Source organism: Egretta garzetta, unplaced genomic scaffold (assembly GCF_000687185.1).
Source record: "Egretta garzetta isolate BGI_Z169 unplaced genomic scaffold, ASM68718v1 scaffold310, whole genome shotgun sequence".
NCBI classification, from domain to species: domain Eukaryota; kingdom Metazoa; phylum Chordata; class Aves; order Pelecaniformes; family Ardeidae; genus Egretta; species Egretta garzetta.
The window spans coordinates 408,832-422,323 of NW_009258296.1; the positions used below are offsets into that span (position 1 = coordinate 408,832).

At 36.6% G+C, this 13,492-nt stretch overlaps 1 protein-coding gene across 6 annotated transcripts in view; it reads right to left on the reverse strand.

Annotated features, from left to right (window-relative positions):
* Positions 1-13,492, reverse strand: part of ERCC6L2 (ERCC excision repair 6 like 2) — a 59,040-nt gene that overhangs the window by 10,114 nt on the left and 35,434 nt on the right. The window contains exons 16-20 of one of the 6 annotated variants that reach the window (XR_004841933.1): positions 10,329-11,526; positions 9,481-9,635; positions 6,850-6,996; positions 4,465-6,161; positions 537-1,733 (exon numbers count right to left, since the gene is read on the reverse strand). Coding sequence is in view for 2 of the 6 variants with exons in the window: in XM_035893833.1 (XP_035749726.1) it covers positions 9,257-9,262; positions 9,481-9,635; positions 10,329-11,526 (1,359 nt within the window). In the remaining 4 variants the exon portion in view is untranslated. Of the gene's footprint in view, positions 1-536; positions 1,734-4,464; positions 6,997-8,561; positions 9,263-9,480; positions 9,636-10,328; positions 11,527-13,492 lie in introns of those variants that run through there. The other 5 variants (XR_004841931.1, XR_004841930.1, XM_035893833.1 and 2 more) reach the window with 5 other exon arrangements.

The window sequence follows — 13,492 nt, forward strand, 5'->3', positions numbered from 1 at the left end:
TCACCAGGGACTTCACCTGACTGCCATGACTTTTCAAATATCATGGAGAGGGGCTTGGCGACTACATCAGCCAATTCCCTCAGGACTCTGGGATGCATCTCATCAGGTCCCATGGACTTACGTGCATTCAGGTTCCTCAGGTGGTCACAAACCTGATCTTCTGTTACAGCAGGAGGGGTTTTACCTTCCCAGTCCCCCTCATGCCATCCATCGACTCAGGAGGGCTGAGGACAGAGGTTGACAGTGAAGACTGAGGCAAAAATGTTGTTGAGTACCTCAGCCTTCTCCTCATCTGCTGTTACCAGCTTGCCGGTCTCGCTCATCAGCGGGGGTACGCTTTCTTTAACCATCCTTTTCCGGCTGATATACCTGCAGAAACCCTTCTTACTATTCTTTGCATCCCTAGCCAAGTTTAGCTCCAGCTGCACCTTGGCCTTCCTGACCCCATCCCTACACAACCGAGCAGCATCCCTATACTCTTCCCAGGATGCCTATCCCTGCTTCCACTTCCTGTGCAGTTCCCTCTTCCTCCTTAGTTTGACCAGCATCTCGTGTCTCAGCCATGCTGATCTGTTCCCTTCTTTGCCCGATTTCTTACATCAGGGGATCTTGACCTCTTGCGCTCTGTGGGTCACATCCTTAAAGATCTGCCAGCTCTGTTCCATTCCCCTGTCCGCGAGGACTGTTTCCCAGGGAGTCCTTCTGACTATCTCCTTGAGGAGCTGGAAGCTTGCTTTCCTAAAATTCAGGGTATGATGAGCATATAAAAAAAGAGAAAGAGATTCAGGGATACAAGTTTCTTTAAGCTGTCTCATGTTTGTGGCAATTCAAATCACCAGACTTAGAAGATAATGAACTTCCTTCAAAAGCCTGAATCTGAAGTTGAAAACATGTTTGCAGAATTATTCCTCAGCTGTATGTCATAGTACTATGTCTGAGCATCTTCCTTTCTTTTACTCCCTGACTACCCGAAGTATCACTATTGTAAGTATCTTGCCAAATACCGACTTCTAGTTAGCAACAACTCCCTCTGACTTTCCCACTCACAGCTGAAATGGTGGTAACAGGCTTTTCTCTTCAGGTATGCACAAAACCACTGCTGCCAGATATCCAGGACACTTTCCATTGCACGGTTTCATTGTTTGTTTTAATTTCTAAACCAAACAAGAAAGGCCTTCTCAAATCTTAAGCTGCCTTGCAGTCACCTATATCATATCAAAGCATGAAACACAGTGAATTCAGTATGACTGTCCTCTTAAGACATAGCTTGCAAGCAAATAACAAACCCTTATGCCATACTCTATTCTGTATTTTCCCATTCCCCTCAAAACCTGAGAGAACACATGACTTCCCAGATGTATTGTGAGTTGAAGAGGGGTTTTGATGACTGTTACTGTTTAGATCAGGTGATAGTTACTGCATTACAGTGAATTTATCTACTCAAATTACAATTCTAAAATTATTTCAGCTGATTTTTCCCCTTACAGTTTTCCTTGTTTATACTCTGGGAGCTTTTCCCATAATATGTATGAATTACTATGACTCTGATACATGCTTTTCTTGAATATATGCTATTCTTAGACATCATTTTTATTTTACCTACATTTCCTCTACTTGTCGGGACATATATAAATAACTTGAAATGTTTGCTACCTGACTGTTCGTTCTTGGTCCTGTTTCCTTCTCTCTTCTACACATACATGTGTCAAGCAAGTATTTCTTCCTAAATTATTCTGCATGCCAAGGAAGACAAAACAATAGTGTACACATAAAACTTAATGTAGTTCCTAAAAAAAAAAGTTATCAAATAATGAGAATGTCTCTATACTTTCACCTGACTCTTAAACAAGCCAGAATTGCTTTTCTACTTACAGAGGATATACTACTGAACAAACTAGGTACTTTGGAGGGTTATGGTGACTTACACACCCCACAGTTGAATAAGCTTGAATTTTATTGTATTTTAGAATGATTTCTGATGTCAAGGGCATTGATTTCCCTCTGAATTTAACTTTCTTAATTGAAAAACAGTCTCACACACACTGAATTTTTCCATTGTTCTAACAAAACAGAACTGTAAAATGAGAATTAGAGGTAATTGTATAGCTAATGGTCAGTACCTCAATTATCTTAGAAAATGGAGATAACCTACCTTAAAATTTTAGAATACTCTAGGACAATCATATTTATACTCAAACTTTCTGAACTAAATAAAGCTATCAGGCTCTGAATTTGATTGTATCACAGGAGAACAATAGCTGAAATACTCTTCAAGCTATGAAAAATGTTAAGACTTATTTGGGGTCCAAATTACTCCTCAAAAATATTCTGCCAACACCAAGATCAGTATTTAGCTATACCTGCTGATAAAAGTAAAGAAATTTTATCAGAGTAATATGTAGTTATCTTCCCCTGGATGTCGTACCTAGCTTTTCTGCTTGTATAAATTAAGACCAAGGACATTCCATAAACTCTAATCTTTTGATGGGTAGTGGAGAATTGACTGCTAAGTCAACTGAAGAGGAACTGTGTTCTCTTCATTCTGCATTTACTTCTGAGTCTATTTCTTCTCCTGTCAGGTAACAGAGCAAGAACTTCTCCTTGGGAGCAGTTTTATTTAATTTGTTGGCTCTTTTAACAAAAAGAACTCCTATAAGCCATATCACTTTCTTGCATCAAAAATCTGACCATAAATCAATATAGTTATTGCTATTGTTGAGAATGAAAGGAGATAATCAGCCTGTCTCAGAATTCAAAGCTGAGGCAATTGCTTGTTCCAGCAGAAACCTGTGGACTTGCACCTATCTTCTTGTGCCCTCTCACCCCTCCATCAAACAGCAGCAAAACCAAAAGCCATACACACACAACCTTTGAGTGTGCAACTGCGTGCTTCACAGTGCCATATACAAACTCAACGCATTTAGAAAAGCCATATCAAAATGGTTAATTCCATTGTAAGCTGAAACTGTAAACTCAATAAAGCAGCATGACAGGCCAATCATTTGGGAACAATTATTTTAAAGCTCAATAGCATTCCCCATCCTATAAGAGCAAGGATAATGGAATGTTATCTCCCAAAAGCCTATTCTTTGTAAACAACTATCTCAACTTGTTGAATCTGAAAGCTGTGTAAACACACTGCAATCAGTTACTATAACTGATAGAAAATCTTTGTTTAAATAATCTACAAAATGTCAATGTAATACAAATACGATAAAGAGGAGTTCTTAATAACATAACTTTTGTATTTACAGTATTCTCAACAACACTTAAATCTGCATTGGAGATACAAAGGGCATGTTTTCTCCTAGGCTGACAGCATGCTTAGTTCTCTCATTTACACCACATTGCAATAACATAAAGAGGGTTTTACCATTAATCCAGGTTTTACTACAAAGCATCCCGTTATTCCTCTGTCAAACACCAGCAAGAGTGCCAAATGTCTGTCATCCAATTCAGAGGATTAAGTCTTCTTTTATAGTGCAATTCTTGTACCAATTTATAAGAATACAGATATAGTTTCTTAAGAGCTGGTCACAGTCCATATTTTGGCCTGAATTCATGCCACAGAGGTTGAATATGACAGCTGGCAGGAAGCTGAGGGGAGAATACATCCTCCCCCTTTTCAGTCACCACATTTCTGTTGCCATAGTGATTAATCCTCAATTGAATGGCTGTCTTTGTACATTTCTTTTTAGTAAAACTTTAAGTAAACTTAAGTTGAAAACATGCAGTTGACTAAAAAAAAAAAAGAGACTCCACATATTCAACAGGTACAGTACAAGTTCTTGTGACTAATACTTTTCCACATATTAAAAAGCGCAAATTAGTGCTAATGTTGGGCATCATCAGTTTTTCAAATTTATTACGTTCATTCCTGAAAAAAAATTCCTGCTTTTTGTCTTTTTTGTGAAGCCTCCAAGCCTTCTCCAAAGTCTTCTCCATGCTCTAACACCCCCACCAAGATTCCTATTGAAGAAATACTACACAAATTCAGCTTTACAGGAACTCCATAAAGCCCATTCCAGACTTCTGTACTTATGTAAAACATTTCACATAGGCTGTTTTTGCCAATTAACACAGAAATTAATTAGGAAATTAAGGAATGCAGTCATTTACTTCAGAATAGACTAGAAACATTAAAAGAAGATTCTTAATCTTGCTTCTGGGAGGCTTCTATTTCTTATAGTAGCTAAGAAAAAGCTTCAAAAATAACAATGCAAGTTACCCAAAAACCAACAAGCTCCTCCACTGAAAATTAACCAGGTTGCTTCGGAACCTGGAACCCACCAGAAGAAAAGCATCAAAGAAACCCAAAACCTCTAAAGATACTTAGTAGATATCTAAGGTCTTAGAGAAAATGTTAACATTTTCATTTTCCCCCAAAATCAATAATGCCAGCATGATTTTGAGCAAAACATCACATGAATGACTCAAGACATTTTTTCTGAATGGCTGAAATACCTGTAAGGTCTGCTCTGAAAATTACATAGTCTGGCTTTGTAAGTCCACCACGTCCAATCTACAGGTTCATTTCACGTTTTCTCTTAGAAGCCTTTCTTTTCAGTATCTTTCTTTCTGTAGTTACACAAGATAGATGAAAAACAAAATGCAGAACTATCTTCTTAACGGATACTGATAGAGCAACAGAAACAATCTTCCACTTTTTTCATGAAAAAACAAAGAAATTTTAACCAGGTCTATTTGCACACATGTGCAAACAGGAGACTTCAAACTAAAATGCAAAACAAAGATGACTCAATGTCATTAAATGAGCCTACAAACAACATACAAAAAAATGCAGGAAAAACAAGTTCTTTATTCCAACAGGTTAATTTCTAATACAATCTACTTCACTCAAACTTCTACACAGAAGACCAGAAAACTCTTGTTACTAATAATCTTCTGTGAAATAGCAGATAAAGCGTATTTAGTAGTCATGTGCATAAGGAAGCAACAAAGACCAGCTCTCAGTAATTTTTAATGGATATCTGCCACAGTAAGCGACGTGCATTTTCTACCCTCAGATGTTTAGAATATTGAAGCCTGGTGTGATTCTCCTTGCATCATGGTATCACAGAACTGACCATAATTTCTACCTTAACACTTTCAACTTGCTGTGAAAGATCACAAATGGCCAGAACAAAAGACGACACTTAAATACTTTCTGTGACACTTAGGTTCTGTGATGTATAATAAATTTTTAGAACTACAGAGGAAGTTGAAATGTACAATCTGTATCTCAAAAATTTCATCAGGAACAGCTGTCTGCCACACCTCTGCATGGAACAAAAATCCCTGGCTTTGTTTTGATTACTGGCTCTTAAACACCTCAAGTTACTGATGCTTTAGTACCTTCCACATAAGCAACACTATCAGAAACATCAACTGTTTGAGCAACCATTATCACACTGTTCTTCTGTCCTCTCTTCTCAAAATCTACATTGATCTGACACTGCCAACTGTGGTCATTGGTCAGTATATGGGCAATCTTCAGCCACAAGATAATATGTACAATTCAGAAACTGTTGCTAGTACATGAAAATATTTTTACTGTAATTCTAGATATCCCTTAAATGTAGAGTACCAAGTATATAAATACCATCTCTATCTAAAAAAAAAAAATTGCTATTCTTTTAAGTATCTCCCTGATTATACTTGCAAAATAAAGTATAAGCAGATACCCACTGCTGTAGATGACTATTAATGAAAGCTCCCTCTATAACAAGACAACAGTATCTCATCATTGAAAATGCTACTCCAACTCACCTACAGCTACAGAAAATTTTTATATTATCCATTTTTATGTAATCCCTTGGACTTTTATGATAAAGGGAATATATTCCCCAAAACCACAATTTATTTTAGTTTCTTCAGGATCATGCAATAAAACCTTTCACATTTGTTTGCTTCTACTATATATAAACTATGTTCAAATAGTTATCTTTCTTTGCTGGACAGGACCTATTTTGACTAATGATAGTCAACTAAAATATGTTTCTTCTCTTGCTTGTATAATTAATGCATACTTTATACTGTTACTTTTACTGCTTCTAGAATTGATCTCACCTTTCATGGCTGGTAAGTTGTGGGAGAGCTCTCATATTGTTCTACTTTTATTTCTTGACAGCAGGCTTCATATTCTGGTTCTTGTTACCTAACTGTATTTTCGATAGCCATACAGAATTTATGGAAAAACATACTGAACAAGCATTTGGGACTGTAAACATGAATATTCTAGCTAAACTAGTAAATTTATACAATTCCTTTTAAAACAAACAAATATAGAGAGCATGACTGCATTCCCTACCACCCTAGGAGAAAGAAGAGTCAAAGGCTCTGCAGCTGTCTTGAAGCCATGTACCAGGACTGGTTCCATGTTATGGAACCTGGAGCACAAAGCAAGCAAGACAGAAGAAATAGTAGCAAGACTTATTTCTCATAGAAGAACAAAGATTTTGTTCCCTTAAGCCTTTAATGGTACAGAACAATAGCAGGTTAAAATAATATGTTCGATTACTTCAGAGAAAAGGCAGCTGGGGTATATGAATACTAGCACAGGTAATGTTAAGGACATACTGACTACTTATTACTGGATTAAAAAAAAATATGCTTGACTGAAACCTACAGTTTGAAAGGTTAAGAGATATCTGACTGTGGATTACATTAGTGCCAACAGTCCAGACCTAATATAGACCTTCTGAAGACAAATTAAAGAAAGAGACTATCACCAAGACAAACATCTTTTCTTATCTCAAAGTTCAAATCTCACACTTTTTATAACCAACTTAAATCCAAGTTTACTTATTCATTAGTAACTTATGTTCTTAAATAAGATGTTCTACATACCTTCAAAATTCTCCTTTGAGGACCAAAACTCCCTGCCCCCCATCCCTTCTACCTTGGCTCTCAAGAATCTTCTTCCCATGCAACCTCTCTCACTTTGAAGGAAGAGTCCTCTTGGGTTTTGCAGTCTGCTCCAGTTTTAAGCAGTTTCTGCAACCCAAGTGACTACATTAGTCTCCACGCTTCAGCAATAAAGAAAGGACTAATAAACCTAAATTTATACTTTTATCTACTGCAGGTAGAAAACCAGGAAGAAGATTTATATTGCTTTCCAGTGATACATTTTTGCTGTTATTCATATTCACTTAATTTCCATAAATTAGCTACTGGAACTAAAGAACTTAACCTAGGATGCAAAAGTTCATGATTGGAGAACACAACTGCAAAGCAGGAAGACAGAGTTGGCAAAAGGGAACTTTTACTTTGGCACAAATGTTATTTTACTTTTGTCCCAAAGAGACTTACCTGTGAAATGAAAGGAAGAGATCCTTTTTTGACCACTCCTACTTAGAAATATGACAAATGGATTAAATGTGCTTTAAAAGGGATATAAATATTATCAAGGCATTATTCAGGAGTCCTCAGGATGCTATCAAATAAAGCTTCACTATAAATACACCGTTAAAAAAAGTTTCTAATTAAGGCTGTCATCATTGATACCCAGAGCGAACAGGAACAGCTACACAATTTGCGAGACACAGTTAGAACAATGATGCTAGAAAGGAGTATCAGTGAGAAATTTCAGTTAACAAAGGTTTTGTTTTTCTTTCAATAACTATCAGGTTACAATTAATACTCCCGTGTTTAATACTATAATTTTATTTACCAAACATAATGGTAGAAATTTAAATGGTTCAGCTGTATTGTTAATATTATACATAATGCTACTTTAATCTTTTGACAAACTTTTTTATTAAACTTCATTTGAAATCTTTATAATGCAATTAGTTGCTCTGACAGTGAGTGTGTTAGCTTAAACTGACGGCAAATAAGTGAAAAATGACCAGCAAAAACTGATGGCCAGAAGAATAGTAATGATCATGTTTCTCACAGAATTCTTCTTAAAATAAAAATGAAATAGTGAAGAAAGGAAAATAGTAGCAGTAACATTGTAAGTAGATCACATTTCAAAGTTGTCCATGAAGCTCTGGCAGCTCTTTTTTTAAGCCAAGCACAAAAAATTCAAAGCTCAACATTTCATAGGCAGCCATCTATGGATTATTTCTACATTAGGACCTCTATGTCAAAGAAAGAACAGGAAGCAAAGGAAGAGGCAGCCTCTCCATAATTGTTGAGGCCTTTCTTCCTATGTAAGTCTCCAAGAGCATTGATACTATTGTTGCTTCTGATTGAAACATAGATACCTTAGAAAAATTGACCAGTTAATCAAGAGAGGTTACTTTGTAATAGTAGCAGCCACACAACTCTAAAGGATGAGGTGGAAGTTACATGAATACAAATGACTCCCACAACCTAGTTTTGAAAATAGGTGGATCAACATTTATTCAAAGTACTCTCTTTAAAGGTTTTTTTTTTTATTATTTCTATTTAGTTTTATTAGTGTTGTCAGCCATTGCCATTAAATAAGGACCTTTCTACAGTATTATTGAGTATTTTTGACCAACTTTTCTGTTAATAAGGGACATTCTAATGCAAATGTGTTAGAATTGAAAAGGCCTCACTTTTACTGGTTGGCCTGATTTGATCTTCAGTACATCAACTACATTGGAAGAATCTTTTAGCCACTGCAGATGTTCAACACCCCAAAACGACATAGTCTTCTGCTACAATTTCTATAGTGATTGCTAATATGTTTGTAAAGGCTAAGTTGCACATTCACCAATTACTTATTCTATGCTCATGGTGTATCTTAAGAATCAGCCTAGGTAACAGCAAATGTTTATTACAAGGCAAACAACAAAGTGTCCAGATAATCAGGGCAGATTAAAACCACTATGTAATAAGAAAACCTGGAACTGTACCTGAATTCATTCCAGATTTGTATGTATTCCAAATGTAATTAAACAAGATGCATGATAAACAAAAGCATAAAACATACCTGTTGCTGCAAATGAGCACTCCCAGTAAACTCTAGGTTTACATTTCAGACATTAAGTGTAGACAACAATGACCATTACTTTAACCAATTATAACAACTGCATGTGCCCACCCCTCAAAAAAAACCTCTGCAAACCAATTTACGTTCGACTTTCTACACCACAGAAATTCCAGCATGTACTGTGGCAAACAGATTTTTGTTAACAGGATCCAGGACAAACTGAATTTTTTTCAAGCCTCAAATGAGAAAAACATGGCACAGAATTTGATTTCAAACACCCAAACTTTAATCTTACTATTTCTCTTAGAAAAATCCCACCGAGGGTGTTCTGCTGCTTAGTTCCCAATGCGTTCAGAACTGGCCAATGTAAAAAAAACAAAAACAAAACAAAAAAAAGTCAACCCAAAACACAACAGTAATTTATTAGACTCCCATTTGAGCCTCCTCCCATACTCAGTGCCTTTGATCATTCATGGTAGCCATTAACAGAAAAACAAGTTTGTCAGAGCGTTTTAAGATGAAAAAAATGAGGATAAAAACAGTAAAAACAACATTTCCCAAACACTTCTCTTTACCTTGGCACTACAGACTGTTACATTAGCAGGGAGCTGGGAAAACTGCTTCAACTCAAATACGTCCCGCACTGCCCACCGGCTCAAGTGATTCTCAGCCTTGCTGGATCCAACCACGTTCTGATTTGAATGAATATATGCCACTTCTTGAACACCATCTGATATATTAGGAGAAAGATATAATCAGAGATTTATTCCAAAACTGTGAAGGTACACAGAAGGATATTGTAATTAAAAAAAATTTTTACATGAAATTTGTAAAATTTGTTACGATTTCACTCAGCACCAACTTTCTCAGCTCTATGAAATGAACAATAATCATCAGACTTACTCAGATTTATCCAGACAGTTTAATACTGCTTCCTTTTGTGAGGTTTTTTTCAGATGGACTAAGGAGAAGTTTCAAAGCATCTGTGATTTAGTGGCTACAATATTAATGTTTAAAGTCTCTAACAGAATTGAAACTTCTACAGGGTATTTCAAACTCCCAAATCACAGGAATAAAAACTTATGTATATGAAAAAAACCCTTCACATCCCTGTCAAGACTTAAGGTTTTACAGTTCAAATATTTAGATTTGTGAATTTTTAATAAATCTAGCATTTTTCAACAGACAGTAACTGTTCAGAGCATTACAAAGGAACCCATCACCTCAGAAGACAGAGAAGTAAGGTTAATTAGGTAAAAACAGATACAAAAAGACATTGCTAAATAATTTAGCAGATCATTTACTACCACCTTGTAACAAAAACATGTATAGCAGGAAGAACTTAAAACGTGCCAAGAATGATAAATTAAACACATTTCAATTTTAGCTGAAATAAAATTAAAGAGATTAAATGACTGGTTACCTAGATATCTGTCCATTGATTCCACTTTTTGTTCTTGATGTTCAAATTCAGTTTTATTTGCAGAAGTTCGATGCAAAGCATAATTGGTAGACTTCATTTGTGCAACAGAAGTATCTTGAATAGGATGAAGCATTTTAGATCCAAACTGAACTCTGACTCTCTGTCTTTTACACTTATAACTTTGCTTTCTGGCATCAATTTTCTCAACTGGTAAGTTATCTTCAGACGATGAAAATTCATCTATATTCTGAGAATCACTTCCCTTTTCTTTTCTACTGCGCTTCTTCAATTGTAGCAGGGATTTGGAGAAGCTACTTAGTCCATTGTTATGGATATGTCTTTCTTTCCGTTTTGGAAAGCTTAAAGTTCTTAACTTTCTTGATTCAGAATTATGGGAAATTTCAATGTCATCAGATTCATCACTTATGTCACTTGTCCCTTTCAAATCTCTTGTGCTGTTCTTGATGTCTTTAAAAGACATGACTTTGCTGAAATTCAACTCGGTACTATGGAATCCAAGTTGCCTACTGTCTCCATTAAATACCAACCCATCCTTTCCTTTTGCTAACTCTTCACAATTTTCAGGTGCTGACTTGTAAATTTCAGCTTTTTTAGTAAGCACTGGTTGCTGGTATTCTGGAACTTGGGTAGGAAAGACAACATCATCATTCTCTTCAGAACTCCATTCAGTTTCAATGACTACATCACTTTGCTTTGAAATGCATTGATCCTCACTTTCTCTGTCCCCATCCTCCTCAAAGCTTGATAAAACGAGCCAATCTGTATAAGGCATATCTTGTTTATCAGTTCCATCTGGTGCCTGAGCAGCTTTCCGATGCTCCAAAACATGCACATGGCTTTGACATTTCTGAAAATCACTATGCTTGTTATTCACTTTTGTTCTTATAGTCTGATCATCAGAATTTGAATGATGAGAGTTATAATTATTATAGTCGTCTTTGGCAGTTTCAATTTCTCCCTGCAACAACTTAGAGAATCCACACTGCATTAAGGAAAGCTGTCCCTTTGTTACCATTAAATTGTTTGCATTGCAATGCTTCCTTCTGCCACATTTTTTCACGGAAGTTTCCAGAATATCATCATCACTGAAGTCATCACAAATATCTGTTTCTTCCCTTTTTAATTGTGCTTGAATGCTTCCAGGTTCTCCATCTTCTTTACAGTCTGTCTGTTCATACTAAAAATAAAAGTAATTTGCAGCAAAGTACTAAAAACATAAATAATATATGAACAGTGTAAAAAAAGTGAATTTTCACTATGTTAATAAAAAAAAAATATACAAAACAGTAAGCAAATACAAAACAAATAATAAAGAGAAATTATATGAAAGTCTTTGGCAGAAAAAGATTTTAGAACAACAAGAAGAATAAGTAAAAATATATATTTGAGACTATATATGCTGTGCACTGCTAAAACAACCTAAGTCTTCACAATCCACACTCACATTTTTCTTGTTTATACTGATCTTATTGAAACTTTTCATCTTTCAAAGGTAGTTTGAGAAGTGACTTCATAATTCAAACCGTAATACTGTGCAGTAACATTAATTTAAAGAGTAATCTTCCATCAGTGGTCAACCACCTTGTACATGGGGCCTACACAGTTTAAAAGAGCTATGAGTTCATAACATTCTGCTCTTAAAATTAGTTGAAGCCTACTGTAATCAAACAAAAATTATGTCCAGGCAACTAAAACATTTTGAAGCTACAGAAATCCAGAACAAAACTCCAAAACTATGTACTAGAGAGATAAGAATTATGGCAATACGTAAATGAGAAGTTAGAAGGGTAAATACTGAACTTTTGTACATGAAGAGAAGTTTTAAAATTAATATATTAATCCTGATATCACCCTGCTTATCAAAAAGTATCTAACATAAGCTAAAAAAATTACTGTTTGTCACCAAATCCACTGTGAGATTATGATCACGCAGTGATATATCAGCAATATGAGCTTATGAGCAACATGATGTCAGACTGATTTAAATTAATCCTGACGTTTACCCACAGAAATCTCCAAAAAGCATAAGAGACAGTGGCTAATTTTCAGTACCTTTCAGCATGATCTAATCCAACAATATTTTCATGCTTAGAGGCCATATTGTAGATCAAACTGTTTGTTTCCCAGATCACCTGAACACAGTGTTCAGTCAAAAAATTCATAAAAATGCTCCCATTAAACCCAGCTGCTACAGGGGAAAAAAAAAAAAAAATCCTGTTTCAGGAGGAAATGATTAGATAATGTCATTTAAAAAAAGAACAGACCCCTGTTTTGGTGAGAATCACTGATTACGTCAACTAAATAGCCCATGTCTTCCACAGCAGTCCACAAAGCCTGAAACAAGTTTTCAGTCCTCTAAACCAATTATACTCCTTTCCACAACTGCCTCACAAAAATCTTCTCAATAACAGTAGGCATTAGATTCTCAACTGACCTCTTGATCAGAAGGCTGTCATATCATAATCATGTCATGCCATAACATACCATAGAATCATAGAATGTTTTGGGTTGGAAGGGACCCCTAGAGGTCATCTAGTCCAACCCCCCAGCACTGAGCAGGGACACCGCTAACTAGATCAGGCTGCTCAGAGCCCCGTCCAACCTGGTCTTGAATGTTTCCAGGAACAGGGCAGACACTGCCTCTCCGGACAACCTGTTCCAGTGTTTCAACACCCTCATTGTAAAGAATTTCTTCCTTATATCCAGTCTAAACCTACCCTGGTTTAGTTTAAAACCATTACCCCTTGTCCTGTCACAGCTGGCCCTACTAAAAGGGTTTTCCCCAGCTTTCCTATAGGCCCCCCTCTAAGTACTGAAAGGCCACAATCAGGTCTCCCCGCAGCCTTCTCTTCTCCAGGCTGAAGAAGACAACGCTCTCAGCCTGTCCTCATAGGAAAGGTGCTCCAGCCCTCGGATCATTTTTGCAGCCCTTCTCTGGACCCGCTCCAACAGGTCCATGTCCTTCTTGTGCTGAGGGCTCCAGAGCTGGATGCAGTGCTCCGGGTGAGGCCTCACCAGATTGTCCCGATGCAGCCCAGGCTACGGTTGGCCTGCTGGGATGCCAGCGCACATTGTAACAGGTCATGTCCAGCTTTTCATCCACCAGCACCCCCAAGTCCCTCTCGGCAGGGCTGCTCTCAATC